Here is a 27264-nt window from a genome sequence, read left to right as displayed (position 1 = left end):
AGACACACAAAGTCAGAGACAAGAGAGACAGACAGACAGACAGATACACACACACACACACAATGGGGAGGGAGGGAGAGAAAGAGAGAGGCAGACAGACAGACAGAGAGACAGACAGAGTAATTTAGCTGAGTGTCGTGATTTATACACATAATCCAAATACTTAGTGATTCCAAGGCTGGTAAATCTCCTGAGCTTGAGGACAGTGCTAACTTCACACTACGTTTGAAGTCAGCCTATACTACAAGCTCAAATGTCACCCACCATAACAAAACAAGACAAAAGACAAAATTTGGAGACCCTTGACTGATTCTGATATATTCCTCATCAGACTTCACAATGACTAATATCTGTGGCAAGGACTTTAGCTCTTTCATATGTCTTTGAATTATAATTACAAAATCAGTTCTACTTCTATATAATTGAATAAAAGGAATTTTAATATAAAAACAATAACATTAATAGCTATTTAAGGAATTCTTAGAAGGAATTGAAGTTTCTTCATCCAAACATGCTAGTCATAAATTAAAGCACTGTGAAAATCTCCTTACCTTTGGTTGTACTGAACAGGGTCACTCTTGGTATGATTTATTAATAGGAATGTAGCTGCTCCATCATGGTAATCTGAAAATGTAATAACTGTAGAGTGCTCAGCCAAATTAACTTCTGCAATAATACCTCCAAGCTTAAAGGATAGAAAAAATTTTAATGCGATCATTTTGCTCAGAATATTAATTGATATCATTTAATAATACAACTATTCATAACTTTATGATTTACTTTTTGTGAAGAGTAAGAAGACAATCCAGTCTGATAGATAAAACTCTATCATGTGCAAGTGAAAAATTTCAGTATATCTCAGTGTTTATTCTAGACATGCCCCCTAACTTTCTATATAAAAAATTATTATACGTTTGTTTCATCCTTTCTTTCATAAAGATGAATGACGGTTAATTTTTAGTAAAGGAGAAAAATTATCAGAAAATTTTTTGTTACAAAAAGCAAAGTGTAACACTAAAATGTAAACATTAGTTTTTCCAATGATACACATAAAATAATGATCATGAATATCAAGACAAAGCACTCACCTCATTATTCAGTCGCAATAAAATACAACTATCTTGCTTGTTAAAATAAATCCTTTTCGGAGGACCTTCATTCCTCTCAACTTGAACAAGAAGAATATTGGAGGCATTCTCAGGCCAAAAGGGGATACACTAAAAATGTATTCCACACAGTTAAATAGATCTCATCATAAATACTTATGTCATTTAATAGCTTTAGAGAGTAGCAAGTAAACTTTAAACATTTCTGCCCATACTGCTGCCATCACTCCCAAAAATGCAAGACTCAAAATAAAAGCAATACTCATAGAAATCTATTCTCAATGAGGAACTAAATGTATTAAAACTGATATGTATTCTAAACATCCTCAAGCTTGGTATTCCTTTAGAAAATAAGTTTCACACTGCATTTTAATGTTTAATAACCTAACATATAAAATAACAATACAGTGTTATGTAGGGGATCTCTTAAGAATGGACAATATGCCAAGGTTTTTTTTTTTTTGGTGTTTTTTTTTTTTTAACCTTTGTACCTGGAAAGGAGAGACTAAGCTTAACAAGAGGTAATGATGTTGGCCATACATCTTAAAATAATCATTACAAGTCAAATAAGAATGCAAAATTTTATGCTAGCAAAGAAAATTTATCTTAGTAAAGATTAAAAAAGATAAAATAAAAATTGAAAAACACTATAGGTGTAGTTTTTGAAAGATAAACAAGACCCAACATTATCTGTAAATGATAAAATATGTAAGATAAAAATGTTATAAATTAAAGTATAGAAAAGATATGTCTACAAAGCATACAAAGATAAAAGAAAGTTATAGTTACTACCATATAGATGTATCTAGAATTCTACTTCCAAAAGCTAAGAATGGACTGAACACTTGTTGAACATTTAGAGAAGTAAATCATGTTAAGTCAACAAACATTTATCCAGAATCTAATTATGTTTAATCACTAATCAAAATCTTTTATAGTTTGTTTTTATGTTCTGAGACATTTCTCTGGCTGTCCTGAAACTATGTAGAGCAGGGTAGCTTGAACTCACAGTGACCTGTCCCTGCCTCACTAGCACTGAGATTAAAGGTGTGTCGATCACCACTCCTGGCTTTGTTTGTTTATTCATTTATTTTTTACTGGCTAGCCATTTCTTAGTATACAGTCAGAAAATTCTACAGTGTTTAATCATTGATCAAACTTTTTTAAAACTTAATCATTTTATTTTACATTTCAAATGCTAGCCCCCTTCCTGGTTACCCCTGCATAATCCCCTCCATCCCATCCCCCCTCCATTTGCCTCTATGAGGATGCTCTTCCACCCACTCACCCACTCCTGCCACAATGCTCTACCATCCCCCTATGCTGGGTCATCAATTCACCCTTCCCTCCCACTGAAGTCAGATAAGGCCATCTTCTGTGGCATATGTATCTGGGGCCATGGCAGGCTCTTTGGTTGGTGGTTTAGTCCCTGGGAGCTCTGGGCGGTGCAGTTAGTTGATTATTCTTCTTATGGGGCTGAAATCTCCTTCAGCTGGTTCAGTCCTTCCGCTAACTTTTCCACTGGGGTCCCCGGGCTCAGTCCAATGGTTGGTTGTGAGTATCTGCATCTGTATTGGTCAGGTGCTGGTAGAACCTCTCAGGGAACAGCCATATCAGGCTCCTTCAGCAAGCGTTTCTTGGCATCAGCAATAGTGTGTGTGTAGTGTGTGTGTCTGTGTGTGTGTGTGTGTGTTTTGGTGTCTGTAGATGGGATGGATTCCCTAGATTGGGTGGTCTCTGGATGGCCTTTCCTTCAGTCTCTCTTCCATTTTTTTGTCCCTGTTTTTTCTTTAGACAGGAACATTTCTGGGTTAAAACATGGGTGGCCCCATTCCTCAACTGGGGGCTGTGCCTATCTACTGGAGGTGGTCTCTACAGGTTCTCCCCCCCCCCTTTGTTGGGTACTTTGGCTAAAGTAACCACTGTAGGGTCCTGGGAGCCTCTTGCTTCCCTGGAGTCTGGGACTTTCTAGTGGCTACCCCTAGTTCCCCATACCCCACAGCTACATGTTTCTATTCAATTTTCTGACCCTCTATACTTCCCAATACCTCTTCCTGCCCCACTTCCCCCCACCCCACATCCCCGGCAGGTCCCTCCTTCCCGCTACCTCCTGTGATTATTTTGTTCTCTGTTCTATGTAGGATTGAAGCATCTACGCTTTGGTCTTCCTTCTTAAGCTGCATATGGTTTGTGGGTTGTATGGTGGGTACTCTGAGCTTTTGGGCTAAAATCCACGTATCAGTGGGTACATACCATGTGTGTTCTTTTGTGTCTGGGTTACCTCATTCAGGATTATATTTTCTAGTTCCATTCATTTGCCTAAGAATTTCATGAAGTCATTGTTTTTAATAGCTGTACTCCATTGTGTAAAGATACCACAATTTCTGTATCCATTCTTCTGCAGAGGGACATCTGGGTTGTTTCCTGCTTCTGGCTACTATAAATGAGGCAGCTATAAACATAGTGGAACATGGGTCCTTGTTATATGTTGGAGTATCTTTTGGGTATATGTCCAGGAGTGGTATAGTTGGGTCTTCAAGTTGAACTATTTCTAATTTTCTGATTTCCAAAGTGTTTTTGCCAGCTTGCAGCTCCACCAGCAATGGAAGAGTGTTCCTCTTTCTCCATATTCTCTCTGGCATCTGCTGTTACCTGAGTTTTTGATCTTAGCCATTCTGATTGGTGAAAGGCGGAATCTCAGAGTAGTTTTGACTTTCATATCCCTCATGACTAAGGATGTTGAACATTTATTTAAGTGCTTCTCAGCCATTCAAGATTCCTCAGTTGAAAATTCTTTGTTTAGCTCTGTACCCAATTTTTAAATAGGGTTATTTGGTTCTCTGCATTCTAATTTCTTGAAATCTTTGTAATATTTTGGATATTAGGCCTCTGTTGGATATAGGACTGGTAAAAATCTTTTCCCAATCTTTGGGTTACAGTTTTGTCCTATTAACAGTGTCCTTTGTCTTACAGAAGCTTTTCAATTTTATGAGGTCCCACTTATCACTTGTTGCTTAGAGTATGAGCCACTGGTGTTCTGTTCAGGAAATTTTCCATTGTGCCAATGTGTTTGAGATTCTTTCCCACTTTCTCTTCTATTAGATTCAGCGTATCTGGTTTTATGTGGAAGTACTTGATCCACTTGGACTTGAGCTTTGTACAAGGAGATAAAATGGATCAATTTGCATTCTTCAACATGCTGACTGCCAGTTGAACCAGCACCATATTGAAAATACTATATTTAACTAAGCAAGTGAAAGATCTGTATAACTAGAGCTTCAAGTCTCTGAAGAAAGAAATCCAAGAAGACCTCAGAAGATGGAAAGATCTCCAATGCTCAATAGACTGGCAGGATTAACATAGTAAAAATGGTCATCTTACCAAAAGCAATCTACAGGTCCAATGCAATCCCCATCAAAATTCCAACTTAATTCTTTATAGAGATAAAATGAGCAATTTCAAATTCACTTGGAATAACAAAAAAACCGGAAAAACCATTCTCAACAATAAAAGAACTTCTGAGGGAATCATCATCCATGACCTCAAGCTGTATTACAGAGCACTAGTGATAAAAACAGCATGATATTGGTACAGATATAGACAGGTATATCAATGGAATAGAATTGAAGATCCAGAAATGAACCCACACACCTTTGGTCACTTGATATTTGACAAAGAAGCCAAAACCATCCAGTGAAAAAAATACAGCATTTTTTTTTAAATTAAACCTTATTAAGAGGTCCCATTTTAAGGTAAAATATTTGTGGTTACAAAAATCTGCATAATAACCCTCTATTCCCACTATGGCTTTATCTTCCAATCTTTCCCTCTCTATGATGGTCTGAATATGTTTGGCCTGGGGAGTGGCACTATTAAGAGGTGTGGCCTTGTTGGAGTATGTGTGTCACTGTGGGCATGGGCTTTAAGACCTTTTCCTAGAAGTCTGAAAGCCAGTCATCTTCTAGAAGCCTTCAGATGAAGATGTAGAACTCTCAGCTCCTCCTGCACCATGTCTGCCTGGACACTGCCATGTTGCCACCTTGATGATAATGAACTGAACCTCTGAACCTGTAAGCCAGCTCCAATTAAATGTTGCCTTAGTCATGTTGTCTGTTCACAGCAGTAAAACCCTAAGACACTCTCCAATAATATTGGCTTTATTTTCCCTCCAAATGTCAAAAGCTCTCCTTCATTAGTGTCTTATTCTGGTTTATACTGTCTCTCATGTTCATTCTCTAGCTATCTGAAGTGGGAATTTCTGGTTTCATTGGAGATTCACTTGTGTCATGTGATGCTTTTCTGCAAACTGTCTTATGAGAGGATGTTTTACTGAGAACAGACACAGAGTAGTGTGTTTCTGGAAGCTGCCTGGTGAAAGGGTATATAAAGTTTTGCTGGAGCAGATACTAGAGAGGACACATGATATTTGAAAGAATATAGAACAGACAGTGGACAACGTTCTGGCATTGGTTCGTCTTGCTGATCTTCATTGGGCTTTTTAGCTGATCTTCACAAAGAAGATCATTTGTTGTGGCTTCATAGAAAGAAATGCACCAAAGAACTTCTGGTGATAATCTGGTGGCTTCTTGCTGCTTCTGTGGACTCCTACCTCTGCTGATTTGTGCGTGGTGTAAGGCTAGTGGACTGGACTGCTGACAATAAAGATTGGAATCACCCTAAAGAACTAATTCTAAACAGGTCCATATCTCTCTTGTCCATTAACCTTTCATCCTCCCTTACTTTTGGTCACTGGACTATAAAGGAGGGTGAAGTGTTTAAGAACCTTTCTTAAAGTAGGTTTTGAAAAGCATCTAAGCCTAAATATATCCATGCTGCTGAGAAGTCTATCTCATGGCCCTAAACCTATTTTTTCAGGGAAAACTTTAGACAACATGAAAGCTTAATTTAGTAGACCTTAGAACGAAGCAGAAATAATGTTTAAAGAGATATTACTTTCAAGTTTTACAAGAAGCAGCAGTAATCCACAGATGTGTAAGTAGCTCAGGAAAAATGACCAGTAATGCATATACAGATATAGCAATATATTAATTTAAAAAAAGACCTATAATTCAGTAGAGAAGAAAGACTTGTTACCTCCAAAGAATCATAGTATAATTTTCATGAAGCCCCGGACTCTAGTTAGCCAGGCGGCTTGTGTCCTGTGTCTCTTGTTGCTGCACGCCAGCTCACGGGACAGGGGATGAGAAGCCTTTTTCTCCGCGGTCGGCTCTGCACGCCTGCTGTCCCGAGACCGCCCTGACATCTGTGTGCGGGCGCATGGGCTCCGGCCAGCGCCCACACCCAGGCTGCCCCAGCGTGACCTGGGCGTGAGATCTGCCCTACAGGGACCCACTGGGACCCAGGAATTCACTCCTGACCCGGAGCACGGACTCCTTCCGGTCTGGGCCTGAGCACTCAGCAGATCCTGGGAGTCAGCTCTGTACCCAGTCTCATAGATCCCAGAAGAAGCGGGGCTCCCAAGAGCTCTAACCCAAGCAGTAGAGCAGTATCTCAGGCAAGGAGGAAGCAACACTTGCCCAAAACAGGGAGCAACCAGGACCCACTGGGACCCAGGAATTCACTCCTGGCCCGGAGCGCGGGTTACTTCTGGTCTGGGTCCAAGCGCTCAGCAGATCCCGGGAGTCAGCTCTGCACCCAATCTCACAGAACCCAGAGGAAATGGGTCTCCCAGGAGCTCTAACCTGAGCAGTATCCTAAGCAAGGAGGCTGCAACACCTTCCACAAACAGGGAGCAACTGCGACCCATGAACTCACTCCTGGCCCAGAGCATGGGTTCCTTCAGGTCTCCACCTGAGTACTGAGAATTTGGAGCCTCAGCTCGAAACCCAGCAGCAAAACCCATCCCAAACAGTTCTGACACAACCTAGATAATTGGAAAGACAGGCTCCAGTCAGAGACGGCACAGATAGCACAAAGGTGATCCAGATGGCAAAAGGCAAGCGCAAGAACACAAGCACCAGCAACCCAAGGTTCTTGCCATCATCAGAACCTAGTTCTCCCACGTTAGAAAGTCCTGAACTCCCCATATCACCAGGAAAGCAAGAACCAGATCTAAAATCACTTCTAATGATGATGATAGAGGACTTTAAGAAGGACATAAATAACACTCTCAAAAAATTTGAGAACACAAGTAAACAGGAAGAAGTCCTTAAAGAGGAAACACAAAAATCCCTTAAAGAATTACAAGAAAACACAAACAGGTGAAGGAATTGAACAAAACCATCCAGGACATAAAAATGGAAATAGAAACAATAAAGAAAGCACAAAGGGAGACTACTCTGGAGATAGAAAACCTAAGAAAGAAATCAGGAATCATAGACACAAGCATCACCAACAGAATACAAGAGATAGAAGAAAGAATCTCAGATGCAGAAGACACCATAGAAAATACTGACAAAACTGTCAAAGGAAACACAAAAATGCAAAAAGTTATTAACGCAAAACATCCAGGAAATCCAGGACACAATGAGAAGACCAAACCTAAGGATAATAAGTATAGAAGAGAGTGAAGATTCCCAACTTAAAGGGCCAATAAATATCTTCAACAAAATTATAGAAGAAAACTTCCCTAACCTAAGGAACGAGAATAATCATAATCCCATAATCATACAAGAAGCCTACAGAACACCAAATAGACTAGATGAGAAAAGAAATACCTCCTGTCACATAATAGTCAAAACACAAAATGCACAAAACAAAGAAAGAATTTTAAAAGCAGTAAGGGAAAATGGACAAGTAACATATAAAGGCAAACCTATCAGAATTACACCTGACTTCTCACCAGATGCTATAAAAGCCAGAAGATCCTGGACAGATGTCATATAGACCCTAAGAGAACATAAATGCCAGCCCAGGCTACTATACCCAGCAAAACTCTCAATTACCATAGATGGAGAAACCAAGATATTCCACAACAAAACCATATTTACACAGTATCTTTCCACAAACCCAGCACTACAAAGGATAATAGCAGGAAAGCTCCAATACAAGGAGGGCAACTATACCCTAGAAAGAGCAAGAAAATAATCCCCTTCCAACAAACCAAAAAGAAGATAACCATACAATCAATGCCTCCACTATTAGCAAAAATGACAGGAAGCAACAACACTCTCTCCTTAATATCTCTTAACATCAATGGACTCAATTCCCCAATAAAAAGGCATAGGCTAACGGACTGGATATGCAAACAGGACCCAGCTTTTTGCTGCATACAGGAAACCCACCTCAGCGACAAAGACAGTCACTACCTTAGAGTAAAAGGTTGGAAAACAATTTTTCAAGCAAATGGCCCTGAGAAACAAGCTGGAATAGCCATTCTAATATCGAATAAAATCGACTTTCAACTTAACGGTATCAAAAAGGATAAGGAAGGTCATTTCATACTTGTCAAAGGAAAAGTCAACCAACATGAACTCTCAATTCTGAATATCTATGAGCCAAATGCAAGAGCACCCACCTGTATAAAAGAAACCTTACTAAAGCTCAAAGCACACATTGCACCTCACACAATAATAGTGGGAGACTTCAACACCCCACTCTCAGCAATGGATAGATCTTGGAAACAGAAACTAAACAGAGATACAGTGAAACTAACAGAAGTTATGAACCAAATGGACCTAACAGATATTTATAGAACATTTCATCCTATAGCAAAAGAATATACTTTTTTCTCAGCACCTCATGGTACCTTCTCCAAAATAGACCATATAATTGGACACAAAACAGGCCTCAATAGATTTAAAAAAATTGAAATAATCCCTTGCATCCTATCAGATCACCATGGTCTAAGGCTGGTCTTCAATAATGACAAAGACAATGGAAAGCCCACATTCACATGGAAACTGAACAACACCCTACTCATTGATAATCTGGTCAGGGAAGAAATAAAGAAAGAAATTAAAGACTTTTTAGAATTTAATGAAAATGATGACACATCATACCAAAACCTATGGGATACAATGAAAGCAGTGCTAAGAGGAAAATTCATAGCTCTAAGTGCATACAAAAAGAAACTGGAGGGAGCTTACACTAGCAGCTTGACAACACACCTGAAAGCCCTAGAACAAAAAGAAGCTAATATACCCAAGAGGAGTAGAAGGCAGGAAATAATCAAACACAGGGCTGAAATCAACCAAATAGAAACAAAAAGAACTATACAAAGAATAAAACCAGGAGCTGGTTCTTTGAGAAAATCAACAAGATAGATAAACCCTTAGCCAGACTAATCATAGGGCAAAGAGACAGTATCCAAATTAATAAAATCAGAACTGAAAAGGGTGACATAACAACAGAAACTGAGGAAATTCAAAAAATCATCAGATCTTACTACAAAAGCCTATACTCAACAAAATTGGAAAATCTGGATGAAATGGACAATTTTCTAGACAAATACCAGTTACCAATGTTAAATCAGGACCATATAAACCATCTAAACAGTCCCATAGCCCCAAAAGAAATAGAAGCAGTCGTTAATAGTCTCCCCACAAAGAAAAGTCCGGGACCAGATGGTTTTAATGCAGAATTCCATCAGACCTTCAAGGAAGACCTAAGTCCAATTCTCTTCAAACTATTCCACAAAATAGAAACAGAAGGTACACTACCCAATTCATTCTATGAAGCCACAATTACACTCATACCTAAACCACAGAAAGACCCAACAAAGAAAGAGAACTTCAGACCAATCTCCCTTATGAACAATGATGCAAAAATACTCAGTAAAATTCTAGCAAACTGAATCGAAGAACACATCAAAACAATCATACATCATGATTAAGTAGGCTTTATCCCAGGAATGCAGGGTTGGTTCAATATACGGAAATCCATCAATGTAATCCACTATGTAAACAAACTCAAAGAAAAAAAACCACACGATCATATCACTAGATGCTGAGAAAGCTTTTGACAAAATTCAACTTCCCTTCATGATAAAAGTCTTGGAAAGATCAGGAATTCAAGGACCATACCTAAACATAGTAAAAGCAATATACAGCAAACCAGTAGCCAACATCAAACTAAATGGAGAGAAACTTGAAGCAATCTTTCTAAAATCAGGCACTAGGCAAGGTTGCCCACTCTCCCCTACCTATTCAATATAGTACTGGAAGTCCTAGCCAGAGCAATTAGGTAACACAAGGAGGTCAAAGGGATACAAATAGGAAAGGAAGAAGTCAAAATCTCACTATTTGCAGATGATATGATAGTATACTTAAGTGAACCCAAAACTTCCATCAGAGAACTCCTAAACTTGGTAAACAACTTTAGCAAAGTGGCTGGATATAAAATTAACTAAAGCAAATCAGTAGCCTTCCTCTACTCAAAAGATAAAGTGGCTGAGAAAGAAATTATGGAAATGACACCCTTCACAATATTCACAGTTAATATAAAATACCTTGGTGTGAATCTAACCAAGCAAGTAAAAGACCTGTATTACAAGAACTTCAAGCCCCTGAAGAAAAATCGAAGCAGATCCCAGAAGATGGAAAGATCTCCCATGCTCATGGATTGGAAGGATTAATATAGTAAAAATGGCTATCTTGCCAAAAGCAATCTACAGATTTAATGCAATCCCCATCAAAATTCCCACTCAATTCTTCACAGAGATAGAAAGAGCAATCTTAAAATTCATTTGGAATAACAAAAAACCCAGGATATCGAAAACTACTCACAGCAATAAAAGAACTTCTGGAGGAATCACCATCCCCGACTTCAAGCTGTACTACAAAGCAATAGTGATAAAAACTGCATGGTATTGGAACAGAGACAGGCAGGATGATCAATGGACTAGAATAGAAGACCCAGAAATGAACCCCCATACCTATGGTCACTTGATCTTTGACAAAGGAGCTAAAACCATCCAGTGGAAAAAAGACAGCATTTTCAACAAATGGTGCTGGTCCAACTGGAGGTCAGCATGTAGAAGAATGCAAATTGATCCATACTTATCTCCTTGTACAAAACTCAATTCCAAGTGGATTAAGGATCTCCACATAAAACCAGCTACACTGAAACTAGTAGAAGAGAAAATGGGGAAAAGCCTTGAACACATGGGCACAGGAGAAAAGTTCCTGAACAGAACACCAATGGCTTGTGCTCTAAGACCAAGAATTGACAAATGGTACCTCATAAAACTGCAAAGCTTCTGTAAAGCAAAGGACACAGTCAATAGGACAAAGCAGCAACCAACAGATTGGGAAAAGATCTTCACCAACCCTACATCTGATAAAGGGCTAATATCCAAGGTATACAAAGAACTGAAGAAATTAGACTCTAGACAATCAAAGAACCCTATTAAAAAATGGAGCACAGAGCTGAACAGAGAATTCTCAACTGAGGAATCTCAAATGGTTGAGAAGCACATAAAGAAGTGTTCAGCATCTCTAGTTATCAGGGAAATGCAAATGAAAACAACCCTGAGCTTCCACCTCACACCAGTCAGAATGGCTAAGATCAAAATCACAGGTGACAGCAGTTGTTGGTGAGGATGTGGAGAAAGAGGAACACTCCTCTATTGTTAGTGGGATTGTAAGCTGGTACAACCACTATGGAAAGCATTCTGGCGGTATCTCAGAAGATTGAACATAGTGTTACCTGAGGACCCAGCTATACCACTCCTGGGCATATACCCAAAGGATGCTTCAACATGCAACAGGGACACATGCTCCACTATGTTCATAGCAGCCTTATTTATAATAGCCAGAAGTTGGAAAGAACCCAGATATCCTTCAACAGAAGAATGGATGCAAAAAATGTGGTACATTTAGACAGTGGAGTACTACTCAGCTATTAAAAACGATGAGTTCATGAAATTCTTAGGCAAATGGATGGAGCTGGAAAATATCATCTTGAGTGAGGTTACCCAATCTCAAAAGAACATACATGGTATGCACTCACTGATAAGTGGATATTAGCTAAAAAGTTCACAATACCTAAGACACAACGCATAGACAACATGAAACTGAAGAAGAAGAAGGAAGACCAAAGTGTGGGTGCTTTGATCCTTTCTAGAAGGAGTATCAAAAGTTTCAACCAGAGCTCCCAAAGTCTAAACCTCCAGCCTGAGAGCACAAAGGGAGGGACTCATGTCTCCACCTATATAGGTAATTGAGGGTGGCCTTGTCAGACATCAGTGGAAGTGGAGGGCCATGGTCCCCGAAAGTTTGGATTCCCTAGTGTTGGGGAATTCGAGAGCAGGGAGATGGGACTGCGAGGCTGTTAGGAGCACACCCTCATAAAAAAAAGGAGGAGGGGGTATGGGTTAAGGGATTTTGGGGGAGAATGGGAGAGGAGATAACATTGAAAGGTAAATATGTAAAATACCCATTTAAAAACCAGATAAAGGGTCGGAAAAAAAAAGAGAGAGAGAGTTTACTTAATTCATATTATTTTCAAAAGTCTCTAGGAGATGCTAACTGGCTAAGATCTTATTTTAAACTCTCCACAGAAGAATTTAAGTCTCTGTTTAATATTTTCAAGAGAGATGTAAAACCTAATTTCTCTCAACAATTAATTGACAAAAGAGAAGTAATCTCACAAAAAGAAGAAGCTATTATTAGTTGATATATTATATGATCTGATTAGTTTTCGGCTGTGCTATAACAGTCCTTTAATAAAAGAGACTATTAATATAGATTTATATTAATATAGATTAATATAGATTAATATATTAATATTAATATATTAATATAGATTTATATTTCTTAGTGTGGAAGGAGCGACTGTTGGTCCTTCTGGCCTGATTCTACAAGGACTCTGAAAAACTGGCTCTAAAAACAAAAGAGGGAGAACGGTATCCCCCCAGAAGGAGTCCCCCTGAAATACTCTCCATCATGTCTTGTTCACTTTTATCTCTCTAAAGCTGAAAGCTCATGGCAAATCTGCTGCTGACTGCCTCTGGTACCACTAAGACCAACCAAAACTATGCCACAGATATGGGGAAGGACCCTCTTACCCTTAAAGGGAATGGCCCAGACCCAGTTCCCTTATGGGGCGGAGGATTGATGTGCCCGTTTGATACCACAGAAGGCACAGCTAACTGGCTACCAAAAAGATTAATGAAATAAATAGATATCCCCACAAAGCCAGGCCCAACCATAAATAAGATGAATAACAATTTACATCCAGGGAAATCTCCCTGAGAATTCCTTTCTTTTTCCTTTCCAGGTAAAAATAAATCACCCGTGATGTCTGCTGTTAGAAGTTCTAATCCAGATGCTGGTCTCCGAACTTATACTACTCAGACCTTCGAAGGGCCATTGACAAGAACATCGAACAGCTAGAGATTAACATCACTAATCTGAAGAAATCCCTCGTTTCGCTGTCTGAAGAGACCTCCAAAAATCACAAAGATCCTTACTGGACTTGATTTACTCTATTATAATAGAAAAGGCTGTGTACAGCTCTTGACTGTGCACAGCCCTTATAGAAGAATATTGCCTTTCCATAGTCAAGACAGGGATGGTTAAAGAGAGCATGAAAAAGGTCAGAGAAGGCCCTGAGAAAAGTCAGAGAGAGAAAGAGAAAGATGAGTGCTGGTACAAGAATTGGTTTTCAGCCTCTCCAAGGTTGTCAACCCTACCTCCTCCCATCTTGGGACCATTAATTGGGTTATTTTTGCTTATTTCTTCTGGTCCCTGGGCCTCATATAGGCTGACTAACTCTGTGAAACAACAGATAAATAATTTGGTAGCAAAACCTATTCAGATACATTATCATAAATTAGCTATGGAGGACCACGAGACTCAAGATGAAGTTGTTACTTTATCCAGGGTGTTCCCAAAACTCATCTCTACCCAACCTAAAAGAGGGGACTTCTGCCCCTAGGCCATGCAGAGAGGGGCCACCCAGAACCCCCTCTGACAGGCGATCTGAATTCTTGTTTAGGCTGCGAGGCTAAGTACTGCAAGGGAATATAAATAAAAGTTAAAAATATCTCTCTGGGTTCCCTGAGGGACAAGCCTGACTGCATAGGGGTTGATGTCAAAAGTATTCCCTCTCCAGGAAAAAGACATCAGGATGGGTATGGCCCTCATGCCTCACTGGACAACTACAAGGGGACCAGAGCCATTACAAAGTCCCATTCAATTACTGGAGGTCAGGCCTCTATCCCCGCCTTCCCAAGATTAGAATCGCCACAGCCCTTCTATACTTAGAGAAGGGAGGAGATGTCAGGGGCAGCCCTGCTTACACACTGAAGGCCTAAAATCAGCCATAGGCCGAAAATCAGCAATAGGCCTGTCATGCATGTATACTAACACCAAGTCTTGGGTCTCTGTGGAAAAACATTAAAACAGATGGCTATAAGCTATTGTAAATAGGCAGCTTTTGTGAAAATTTACCAGCCTGAGTAGTCATAGGCCTTGTAAATAGGTAGCCTTGGCAGATAATGCCAACTTAGATAAGGACAAGTGAATCAGGTTATCACCCAGCTGATACCCTGTCCTGAAAGATATCTGTATTCCCCCGAACACCCACGCTCCAGTGTCATCCCCCTCCCCATGTCCTGCCTTTTTGTGTTTATAACCCCTGTGTGAATGAGTATAAATTACAATTTGAAAAAAATAAATAAATTATATAAAATAAATAAATAAATAAATAAATAAATAAATAAATAAAAAGTAAAAAAGTAAAAAAAAAAAAAACCTAGATAATGTATCAACCTCAGGTCATCATTTAGAAAATACCTGCAGCTACCTGACACAAAATGCAACTTTACTCTAAGTGATCCTTATCTACTTTCAAGAAGCAAATTTGACTTAGAGAACAAAGACATTCCCATCAGCTTCATAAAGAACACAAATAATTTGCTGTTCTTGAATAATATCTTATCTATACTTCTAGTTATTTACTAACACTACTTACAAATGTCTACTGTGGTTATTTAATCAAACTTATTAGAACTTATTAGAACAATAGGTCTATTGTCATGATTAAGCTAAGTAATCCTAGGGAGCAAGGGCCCAGTTTGTAATAGTTAAGTAAAACCTAGGAGAAAGTCAATAAAGTTTCATGAAACTTGTGATGGTTTGAATATGCTTGGCCCAGGAAGTGGTATTATTAGGATGTGTCCTTGTTGGAGTAGGTGTGGCCTTCTGAAGGAAGTGTGCCACTGTGGGGGTGTGCTTTGAGACCCTCCTCCTAGCCAGGAGGGAGTTAATCTTATCCTGTTTGCCTTTGGTACAAGATGTAGAACTCTCAGTTCCTTCTCCAGAACCTGTCTGCTTGGACACTACCATGCCTCCTGTCTTGATGAAAATAGACTGAACTTCTGAACCTATAAGCTAGGCCTAATTAAAAGTTTGCCCTTATAAGAGTTGCATTGGTCATGGTGTCTCTTCACAATGTAAAACCCTAAGAAAGAACTGAAACAAAATTAGGGTGCAGGAGAATTAAAACTGTATGATAATTTAAGGAATGTAACATTAAAAATAAAACACAACTAAAAGAAGTATGCTTTAATCTGCATACTTCCTCTTTACAAGTCAGGCTTCCCTGTGGTATTTTCATTCATATCTATCATATACATTGTACATAGAAAAAGAAAATATATTATGAAATTCATTTACGCACCTGCTCTAAGTCAAGAGAAAGCCATTTATCACTTCCTTCTTCTGCCACTGATATATGGCATTTGCTTTTGTTTTTAATCATATAAAAAGGAATAAATGTCACAATTCTGGTAATGTTAAAACTGCTGAGATTTATAGTGACACCAACCTATAAGCAAAAAATTAAAACTGTTTGAAAACCATTGTACAAGTATAAAATGTAAGTACCTAACAGATACATTGTAAATAAATGTTTCTTTAACACAGAAGAAACTTACTTGGTATTCCATTTTCAGGCCTTTGCATTTAATGGCTCCATGACTACCAACAGTATCAATTGAAAACTGATCAGAAAGCTCACTATCAGTTACCATAAGCTGAACCTAGGGGAAAGATTTGAGATAAATTATAATTTATATACCATTTAGCTACGTATGGTGTGGAAGGTCAAACACAAAGCCTTGTACATTTTAGCCAAAAATATATTAATAATATAATACATCTTTCTTTTTTTAAAATTTTTTATTGGATGTTTTATTTACATTTTATATGTTGTCCCCTTACCCCATCCCCCACCCACCCGGGAACCCCCTATTCTCTTACCCCTCCTCTTTCTTCTCTGTGGATGTAACCCCTATCTACCCCCCGACTCCCACTTCCCCACCCTCAAAATTCCCACCCCCTGGGGCGTCCAGCCTTCATGAGGTCAAGTTTCTCTTCTTCCACCTATGTCCAGCAGGGCCCTCCACTCTTACATATTCAGCTGAAGCCCTGGATCCCTCCCTAAGTGCTCCCAGGCTGCTGGTCTAGACCCTGGGAGCTGTGGTTGGTTGGTATTGTTGCTCTCCTCATGATGCCGCTAACCCTTTCAGCTCCTTCAGTCTTCACTCTAACTCCTCTATTGAGAACCCCATTATCAGTTCAATGGCTAGTTGTGAGCATCTGCCTCTGAATATGTCAGACTCTTGAAGGCCTCTGAGGAGACATCCATATCAGGCTCTTATCAGCATGCACTTCCTTTCTTCCACATCAGCATCTACCTTTGGTGACTGCACATGGGATGGATACCCAGGTGGAAAGGTCTTCAGATGGCCCCTCCTTCAGTTTCTGTCCCTCACTTTGTCTCCATATTTGCTCCCTTGAGTATTTTGTTGCTCCTTCTAAGAAGGACCGAATCACCCCCACTTGGTCTTCCTTCTTTATGAGCTTCATGTGGCCTGTGAGTTGCATCTTGGGCATTTCAAGCCTCTGGGCTAATATCCAATAATCAGTGAGTGAATATCATGTGTGTTCTTTTGTGATTGGCTTACTTCACTCAGGATGATAATTTCTAGTTCCATCCATTTACCTAGGAAACTCTTGAATTCATTGTTTTTAATAGCTGAGTAATACTCCATTGTGTAAATATACCACATTTTTTGAATCCATTCCTCAGTTGAAGGACATCTGGGTTCTTTCCAGCTCCTGGCTATTATAAATAAGGCTGCTATGAACATAGTTGAGCATATGTCCTTGTTATATGTTCGAGCATCTTCTGGGTATATGCCTAGGAGTGGTATAGCTGGATCCTTAGGTAATGCTATGTCCAATTTTCTGAGGAACCGCCAGACTGATTTCCAAAGTGGTTGCACCATCTTGCAGTCCCCCCAACAATGGAGGAGTGTTCCTTTTTCTCCACACCCTCGCCAGCATCTACTATCACCTGAGTTTTTAATCTTAGCCATTCTGACTGGTGTGAGATGGAATCTCACATCTTTCTTAACATTAAATGCTTACAGTATTTTTATGGTTAGATATTTCTGAGACAAGGTCTCTTGTGTAACTCAGGCTGGATTTAACTTAGCATGTACATACACAGGCCTCAAAATCAACATGCTCCTGCCTCCCCAATGCTGGGATTAGCTGTAAATGCTACTGTACCCAGTACAGTAATCTCAAATATTATTTCTATTTAAATTTCAGATTTTATTGTTCAGAGCTCTAAAAACTGAAACAGAATGTTTATTTAAAGAACAAAAGAAAAAATGACACATACCTTATTGTTGTTAAAAAAGTGGTTTGGCTGAAAGGAAAAGAGAACTGGTTTTTTGTAATTAGGTGGATGCTTTCGGTGAATTCCATCTGCTTTGTATTGTAACATCCGATTAGTTTTATTGACCATCCAATATGGACTATGAAATGCTACAACTGTCTGACCAGTATTGTAAGTCATATGGATAGCAATATCCAAATCACTCTTTTCCATTTCTGTGAGACAGGTAAAATTGATGAAATTGATGTCTTGTTGATTAGGTTTTATATGGAATTCACTTTTCCAATCATGATTAAGATAATCCAGTAATTTTAAATGTAGCTTGGCTTGGTCCATTTCTACATTATATATCTGGGATGAATGTCCTTCGCTTAGAGTAAAAACAGTGTTCTCAATACCCTGGAGTAAGAAAGTAAAGCAAAAACCAAACTTAAACATGCTTCTGAAAAATGTACTTCCAAATGCATTCATTCTTTCAAAATACCACGCAAAACTCTTTTTGAATAACTTTCAGAACAAGTCATCAGTGTTCTTCAAGCTGGAAATCTACCCCCCTCACCTGCAACCCCAGTGCTTGATCTACATTTGGCCAACTGTACCTATAAAATGGTCTAGATAAACTACTACGAACGACTAAGATTAAATGACATGTGGAACTTCACAGCAAGATATAACTGTAATGCCATATAGTAAAAATAAAATAAGCCCTAACTTACAAAGTAACAAAAATGTACAAGAATATTGTATAACTAAAAAGAGCAACACATACTGTCTGCCACTTTTAAAAACAGTCCCTTCATCCATTCATGTTCATGTCATTTACTATATATGGAAAAAAATCACTTATTTTCCTCTACGTACAATTTCATTACTTTACTTCTTATCTCTACAATCTTTCTACTCTTTTCTCCAGCTTTCCTACCATTATAACAGAATTCCTTAAGTCTTAAATAGTATCAATTGTTGAACTTTTACTCGGAACAGACTATTTCACAAAACAATGATGGTGGTGTTGATGTTCTAATGTGCCTAATAAATGATACTCATGTTCTTACAACACAAGGTGGTAAATCCTCTATTTACTTAACTATCTTAATTTGTCCCATGTCCTAACCATATAAGTTTTATCACTATTTCTATTTAATACAAATATATAAAAATATAATCTACCTAGACACCTAAGTCAGTAACTGGTAGAGTTAGGATATAACTCCCAGCCATGATGGCTAAGTATCAGCTATTTATCATTATCATAATCTGTCACATTAAAAACATAACCACAGTTAAGTTAATTCCTCTTACGTAAAAATGCATCACAAAACTGTAAACATATTATAACTCACAGAGTTAAATAAACCTACAGAGAACAGACAATGGTGAAGAGCTACTTTATTATATCGATAAGTATTTAAAAATATTTACAAAAAAAATTTAGGAAAGAGAAAACCCACATTTAATCTAAAATAGACAGTACTTTTTGAAAACTTCTTAATTTGGTCTATTTATTGTGTGAGTAAAAGACAAAGCCCACACATATGCGTGCACATGCTATGGCCTGTTGTGGAGGTCACTGGAGAACTTTCTGTAGTGGCTTCTCTCCATCATGTGAGTTGTGGACATTCAACTCAGGTCATTAGGCTTGAAGGTCCTAGATTATCTTCTTAAACATGATATTAAAGTTTCCATTTGCTAAATGCCTGTTTTTAAGTAACCTCTGTTACAGTTTTAAACTATTTTGTTTAGAACTTTAAATGAATCAAGCTACAAAGTCAAAGACAGGACAACACTCAGAAGCTGTGAAGTACCTCAATGTAGTAAGCAATTTTGTAGGGAAGAAGATTCCGGATGAGGATAGGTGGCCACAAGTGCATCACATATGGTAAGTCCCAGCCGTCTTCTGAATACACTGACAGGGAAGTCAAATTATCCTTTTCTGGGACAATATTAATAACAAACGATTTCTTAGAAGGGCGTATAGATCTACATTTCTTCTTCAGAAGCTGTCCATCATATTTTATGATTTCTTCAAAGTCAATTCCTTCACATAGTTCATAGTCCTCATCTTCTGGCTTCAAGGAAAGGGATGATCTGCACCAATAAATAAAATTTTAAAACATTTTAAGAGACCTTGAATTAGGTCAAGTGGTGGTGGGTTGTGGAGGAAGTAGGGGCAGGCAGATCTCCGAGTTTGAGGCCAGCATAGTGTAGACATAGTCTATAGTTCCAGGACAGCCAGGGCTACACGGGGAGGCCCTGACTCCAAAAACAAACAAAACAAACAAGTAACAACAAAATCAAACCAAATCACCCCCTCCGCCAAAAAACCAAAACCAACCAACCAACCAGCACAAGCATCAGCGCCACCACCGCCACCACCACCACCACCAAAAACCTTAAATTAAAAGGCTATTACTTGAGACACTGAATTCCTTCAGTATTGCTGGAATGAGTGGGGTTTTCATGTTTCAGAACTATGCAATCAAAACAATCTTCCAGTTGTTTATAGTGTATAGTATGTGCATGTACGTAGGATGCGTGCATTAACATGTGGAGTATGTATGTGACGGTGCATGCATATGCATGTGGAAACCAGGGTCTCTCACTCCATTTGGAGCTTTGGTTTGGCTAGATGGGCTGCCCACAAGCAGAGAGTCACCTCCTGCTTTCTCAGTGTTGTGATTAGAGACAAGCAGCCACAAACACCTTTCCCATGACTTTCAAGAGTTCATGTCTTAGCACTTTACCTATTGGTCAATCTCCCCAGCCCTAAGCGTAACTTTCTAAAACTAAGCTACATTCAAGAATCATTTTTAAGACATAACTTTGTATGTATAAATAATTTTTAGTTAACTAATTATTTAATTAACTAATCATTTTCCACAGTGTTGGGGATAAAACTGCACTTTCTGGGCAAGCACGTTGCTTCTAAACTAGTCCTCTATACATATCTTTCATCTGTAAATCTAGTTATGGTTTTAACTACCTACTGTAACTTGACTCAACGGGACACTGAACCTCCCACCCTATTGTCCTTTCTTGTGACTTCCAGCTATTAGTGCTCTGGAGTTAGAGGTGATATTTAGTGTGATCCACACACTAAACTAATGTCAAAACAGTTTATTTTGCCTTTTCTACCTCTATATTATCCCTCTAAATTTTAATCTACTTTACATTCTGATTTCTAGTATTACATAAAAATTAAATCCCCTCAAATAAAGGCCAATAAATTCAGTTTGTCAAAGCATTTATTTCATTATTTATTTATTTATATTAAATTTTGTGGAACAAGGTTGAAGCTGTAGCTCTGGCTGTCTTGAAACTCCCTATGTACCCTAAGCTACCCTCATGCTTATGGCAGCTTCTTGGCTCAAGTTCCAAGTTTTAGAATTGTAGGCATGAGACAAGATGCCTGGATATCAAAACACTTATAGGATCTACTAAGTACCAACCAGAAGACACAACTGAATATACAAAAATTGGTATGCTCAAACAGTCGACGTTTAGTGTGCCTTCCAAAATGTTAAGCCATAGTGCTGAATGCTACAGAAGGTTTTATTGTCCAGTTAAAATTCAATCTCCAAAAACTTTATTATGATACAAAAATACACAATGTTAAGTCTTAATTTACTATAATTTATTTTTCTGAAAACATAACATTTACATCAAGTTTATTTAAGATTACATTACAGTTCTATTCTCAAACTATTAATAGAAACATATAAATAAAATAAGATTTTTTTCTAAAGCAATTTTTAAAACTTCTATTTTAAAAACTTTGAAAAGTAAATATCATTTCAGTTTATAAATGTAGAAACCATATCATGTTACTTTAGACATTTTAAAACACATGAACATGTAAATATATAATAACTGTATTAATAAAGGTATAAATAATGTGCAGATTAAAATACAGTAATTTTTACTTTTGAGAAGATACCTACGTACCTTGAAATCAAGACTAGATGAGATATCTAAGAGTATAGACAATCAAACTTTGAAATTCAAATATATCTGTAATGAACCTGAAACTGAAAATTCTCTAAAATAGTTAGGGTGAGTAAAAAGATAAGGAACTCACCGGTAAGATGCTAATGGTATGTTAAATTCATTTTCAGGTGAAGCAATTCCCAATAAAGTATCTCCTTCAAAAACGGATATTGGGATTGAAAAATGATTCTTAATCTGGAAAGTAGCAAAATATATTTAATAGTCATATAAGAAAAGCTATTTTAAAAATATGTCTATTTATGTATCAACATAGAAACTATACAGGCAATATTAGCTTGGTCATATAAATTAGAAGCAAACATATAATTATCTATCTTTTGAAAATGAAATTATCCAGTTTTTTACTTTATAAAGTTAAGCCAGCCAGCATTCCAACATAGACTAGGGAGAAGTGTATAAGGAAGAAGGCAGCACCCTAGCTGGGGAGCTCTTTGTCACTGAGGGCTGATGGGGAAGGGAGAGCCAATCTTCTTCAGAAGTGCTGTCCCTGGGAGGTTGTCCCTGTTCCAATGCATGGCCCTATACAGATGCACATTAAGAGCAGCATTACTTGGATTCATTGTGCTAGTTAAAAAAATAAAAATAAAAAGGCGTGAAGTTGGGAAAGGGATTTAAGAGAAGGGTATTTAGGAAGCATTTGGAGATGGGGTGTAGGATAGATATGGTAAAAATACGTTGTATATAGGCATGAAATTATCAAAGAATAAACAAAACTTACATTAAAACATTAATACTATAGCTTATTTTGGCAACTTCTCTTTACAGCTGACAAAGATCGTTACAGAAAGCCACAATTGGTGTAAATGCAGAGACCACCTGATTGTGGAGTGTCTGCCCCCAATTAAAACATAACACAATGTCTACTTAAGGCTCAGGAAATACTGCAGAAAAGAGCAGAGGGATTTTAAGAGGCAGAAGTTTAGGACATCTGCTATAAAGTAGCCTCTTTCAAATAGTAATAATAAAAAAGCCACATGGGGCGGCATGAGAAGGAGGTGGCTCTGGGAAGCGCTAGCAGGGAGAAATGGAGATTGAAAGTCATCAGGATACACGCTGGAGGTCACAAAAGAAAATCAAAATATTGTAGTACTAAAAATACATACAAGTATTTTATATAGCTGAATTCTTCAAATAAAGTCTGTGACTTACAGTCATAAAACAATTCCTAGGATAAATCTATGTTAAAATGAGTAATAATAAATAGGTACAAAATAAATTTGCCAACAACTGAAAAATTTCAAACTCAGAATTAGTGTAAGTACTCATTAAATAACAACCAATTTCTTAGGTCAATTTAAACTATAGTTTAACGTTAGATCAAAATCTTTACATTTTAGTTTTAAAATTTTAATTGTAATTTTAAATTTAAATTTTTGTAATTTTTATAATTTTTTAAATTTAAATTTTTAATTTTAAATTTAAAATTAAACATTTTGAATGTAATTTTAGCAAACCAAATCTAAGAGTACTATAGAAATTTAATAATTTTAAGACAAAGATTTATAATAGGAGTATTGTTGCTTAATGTTTGAAAATCTAGGTCACTTATCACATTAATAATTTTGTTCACATCCTTCAATAAAGATAAAAATGGCAAGAAAAAAGATCAACTAAAATATATGAAGTAAAAATGTCTTTATTAGTAGTTTTACTACTAAGATATAAACATACCATAAAGACTAAGCAAAATATGATGAAGACTTTGATAAAATACTGAACACCTTGTATAAAGCAGCTCTATAAACAATGGTGCTGTTCCACTGCTTACATCACAGGAGTGGGTACTGATGATGAGAGACTTATCACTGGCTATGTCTCTGCAACAGTGTGTAATCTTTCAGCAATGATTTACTTGGATATTTCTCTTTCCATTTTTCTGAAACAGGGTATCTTGTATCCAAGGCAGGGACAAACTGACTGACCAAAGGATGATCCCTGGGTGCTGGGATTACAAAGGTATGCCAGCACAGGTGTGTGTGCGGTGCTGGAATCAACTCAGGGTTCCCTTCATGCAAGGCTGACATTCTAGCAACTGAGCTACATCCCAGGCCCACTTCAAACATATGCATGCAAAGAGCCTCTAACCATGTTTTTTTACTTCATACCTGCACTGGTGAGCGGATTGTTACCTTCTTACTTCCTTCAACTGTGTCAATTTGACAAATGATAGATCTTTCAACCCCAGATTCTCTGTGTCTTACAGTGTACAGACGGCGTCCCACTTTTGTTAAAGGGATCTTGTCAGCGACAGAGTGGTTAGCAGGTGCTAAATTAAATACAGATACTCCAGAGTTAATTAGAATTCACTAAATAATAATTTTAAATGTATGTTAAGTATGAGATTATTATCTACTAAATGAAAAAAGTCTTTGAATATAATCAACATTAAGGAATTATTTTAAGAAGTCACCTATTTTGACAACATTCACCTTAATCCTTCAAAGCATTTTATCAAAAACACAACTGGAAAAATTTCTCACTTAGGAATTTAAGCTAAAACCATGACAGTTAAACAGTATTGGGAGGAATGGTTATAAAATTCAACAGTAATTATTGCTAGTTTTCTGTCATAGAAACCACTGTCTCAATCTTCCTGAGACTGGAGACAGCAAAATGAGGACAGTTTTCCATTTTAATTTTCTAACTCTGTCACTTTTAAGATACAACTTAGATTTGATTTAAAAAAAATTCACATACACTTACCAAATGTACACATTATATTGGAAGTGAAATTACTTAATTTGCATAAATTTGACTCCTCACTCTTTAAACTAATTCTCACAGACAGGTAAAATAAGAACACATCATAGACAATGTTCAAGTAACAGCCATCAGTTGACACTACTTCCTGATGAGAATAACTGTGTTTTAGTAGACTTCTATGTCTAGTTAGCTTTTCATACGGCACCCATTCACTACTGCCCTCAGTATCTTACTGAAATGCCAGACAATCGAGTAGTATGGGTAAGAAAACAAGATTTTATAGCAATTAAAGAAATTACATATTTTTACACTTCCAATTAAAATGAAAAAATTGTGGAAAGCAGAATGACTTCCACATTAAAAGGCAAAATATTAAGATTTTAAAGGGGGTAGAGAGATGGGTCAGTAGTCACGAGTACTTGTTGCTCTTGCAAAAAACCTGGGTTCAATTCCCAGCGTCAAAATGGTAGTTCACAATCATCCATAACCCCAGTTTCAGAGAATGAAATAAACATGTGATGTACACATACTCATGAAGGCAGACATTTTTATACATAAACTAAATCTTAAAGAAATTACAAATATGAAAACAAAGAAAATACAACACCTGCATTAATTCAAACATTTAAAACTCATTCACTTTGTAAAATGCATATTTAGTCATAACAAACACAGTGAGAACATCTGACACACATACACATCAATAAGGAAAAGCTAAGTGAGATCTAGCATTTATTATTCTTAGTCAATGTTCTAGTAATACTATGCTCTGGACAAAGTTGAAATACCAAGATTTAGTGACCAAAGAAATCAACCTACTGGAGAGGACAATGATGTCCCTTTGGTGGTTTGAATGACATCTGCCTCCATCGGTTCTGGTGCTTGAATACATGATCCCTACTTGGCAGTGCTGTTTAAGAACTATTAGGAGGTGTGGCCTTCTGGAGAAAGTGCAGCACTATCATTTTATTCTTTGCAGTTCAAGATGTGAATGCTCCCTTGTTATTGCAATCACCATGCCTGCTGCCTGTATTCAGTCATCAGAGATTCTAACCCTCTGGAACCATAAGGCCAAACACAGTCTTTCTGCTACAACTTGTATTGGGCACACTGTTTTATCTCACTAACAGAAAAGTAATTAATATAGTTCCCAATAAATCAGAAAACATATTGTTATTAAAAAGTGCTAAGGTACTACAAATGAGTAAAATTGCTTTTGAAAATAACTTTATAAAGACCCAGGAAGAAAATATCTCACTTACTAAGGAGAATGAAGAAGAGCTTGCTGCTTAGGCTGGTCATTGCATTGAAATGATCATTGTCCTTAGTTCGTACATAATCCATACTTAAACTCTCTTGAGCTTTCAGTTCATATGATTTTGCCATAGGAACGTTGAGCACGTTAAAAGAGTCACTTGGTGAAACAGAGACAGTAAGTCCAAGAGAATTTAAAATCATAAATGGTGCTAGGTCTTTTAGGAAGACAGCTGAAGATCCAGTAGCAGCTTCAGTAAACGCCTAACAGGGAAATTTGTGAGTAAATGACATGTGGGCCAAGTACATGAGAATAGTAACTAGATAAATAACAACATCACTCACTTAAGGGTCAATGTGAAATATTTCAATATTTAAAGTTTCAAATACTTGCTTTTGCTTACCTCAGCTAAATTATTTAACATCACAAGGCCACATTTGGATAATGTGATGTTTAATTGGTCTTTAGAATAAAAACTTATGGCAGTCTTGTATTCTGGTACTTTGTAGTTTTCTTCTTCACTATCAGACTCAACAATGGCCTCTTTTGCTTTCTTTTTCATCTAAAAGGATAAATTAAAATTAGACATAAAAGAATTGTTTGTAGGAGTATAACATAACTTGTCTGTAAAGTAAAAGCAAGTAAGATTAGAGACAGAGTTACAGATCCCATGGGTTATACAGCCCAACGAAATTTCTTGGACATGCGAAGTAATGTCACAAAGCTTACAGGAGGAAATACCAAAGGAAAAAAAATTCTATACAATAAATTTGCTAATTTAGAAGAAAGAAAAATTTTGAAAGTAAGTATATATGGAAGTATATATATGGAATCTTCAGGTAAATCAAAAGCACACACTTGACAATAGTCAAGGAGACAGTTTAGTGTATTGGTAACAGAAACAGAACTAGGGAGTAGCGCAGTCACCCAAAAGTAGCAAAGCAATGCTGTGAAGGGGAATTTGTAAGATCATGCACTATTTCCTTCTTCTAAAAATTCAGAGACTCATGGCCCATGAGTCTAATCTAAAAACTATCAATAAAATTAGTTTATCCAAATCCTTCATCTGATATAACCTAGAGAATTAAATTAAATCATTTACATATAATACGGTAGGCATGCCAAAATAGACATTCAGTTGTTATACCTTACTTTTTTTTCTTGGTTATTTAAGACAGAGTTTTTCTGTGTAGTCCTGCCTGTCCTAGAATTTGTTCTATAGACAAGGCTGGAACTCAGGGATACTTTACCTTACTTTAAGGCCCTAAAGATGTGTCTACAAGTAGAGTTCATCATTAGGTAGGAAACATGCTGTAATTAGATAATTCCTTGCTTTATAAGCACAATTTCACCTATTTAAAGGCACAGATTCTTAGGATTACATAAATTCATAATATATTCAAACACTGACATACAATGTTCAATAGGGTATAGGGAGAAATAAATCATAGAGGGGAGGAAAGTTAGAGAAATGTAGGGATGAAGGAGGGAAGTACAAAGTAGAAAAGAAAGAAAAAAGGAGAGAGGGAGGAAAGGAAGTGGGAGAGAAGAAGGAAGGAAGGAAGGAAGGAAGGAAGGAAGGAAGGAAGGAAGGAA

General features: G+C 37.4%; 1 protein-coding gene across 1 annotated transcript in view; it reads right to left on the bottom strand.

Annotated features, from left to right (window-relative positions):
- Positions 1-27264, bottom strand: part of Vps13a (vacuolar protein sorting 13 homolog A) — a 195495-nt gene that overhangs the window by 45743 nt on the left and 122488 nt on the right. Inside the window, exons 43-52 of the mRNA XM_028770191.1 lie at positions 26072-26230; positions 25676-25931; positions 23816-23976; positions 21781-21884; positions 19508-19790; positions 17706-18101; positions 15949-16053; positions 15693-15839; positions 1089-1217; positions 552-685 (exon numbers count right to left, since the gene is read on the bottom strand). Coding sequence (XP_028626024.1) covers positions 552-685; positions 1089-1217; positions 15693-15839; positions 15949-16053; positions 17706-18101; positions 19508-19790; positions 21781-21884; positions 23816-23976; positions 25676-25931; positions 26072-26230 — 1874 coding nt within the window. The remainder of the gene's footprint in view (positions 1-551; positions 686-1088; positions 1218-15692; positions 15840-15948; positions 16054-17705; positions 18102-19507; positions 19791-21780; positions 21885-23815; positions 23977-25675; positions 25932-26071; positions 26231-27264) is intronic.

Source organism: Grammomys surdaster, unplaced genomic scaffold (assembly GCF_004785775.1).
Source record: "Grammomys surdaster isolate TR1022 unplaced genomic scaffold, NIH_TR_1.0 198, whole genome shotgun sequence".
Lineage (NCBI taxonomy): Eukaryota > Metazoa > Chordata > Mammalia > Rodentia > Muridae > Grammomys > Grammomys surdaster.
Note: the sequence above shows the minus strand (reverse complement) of the source record. Positions and strands in the feature narration are given on the sequence as shown.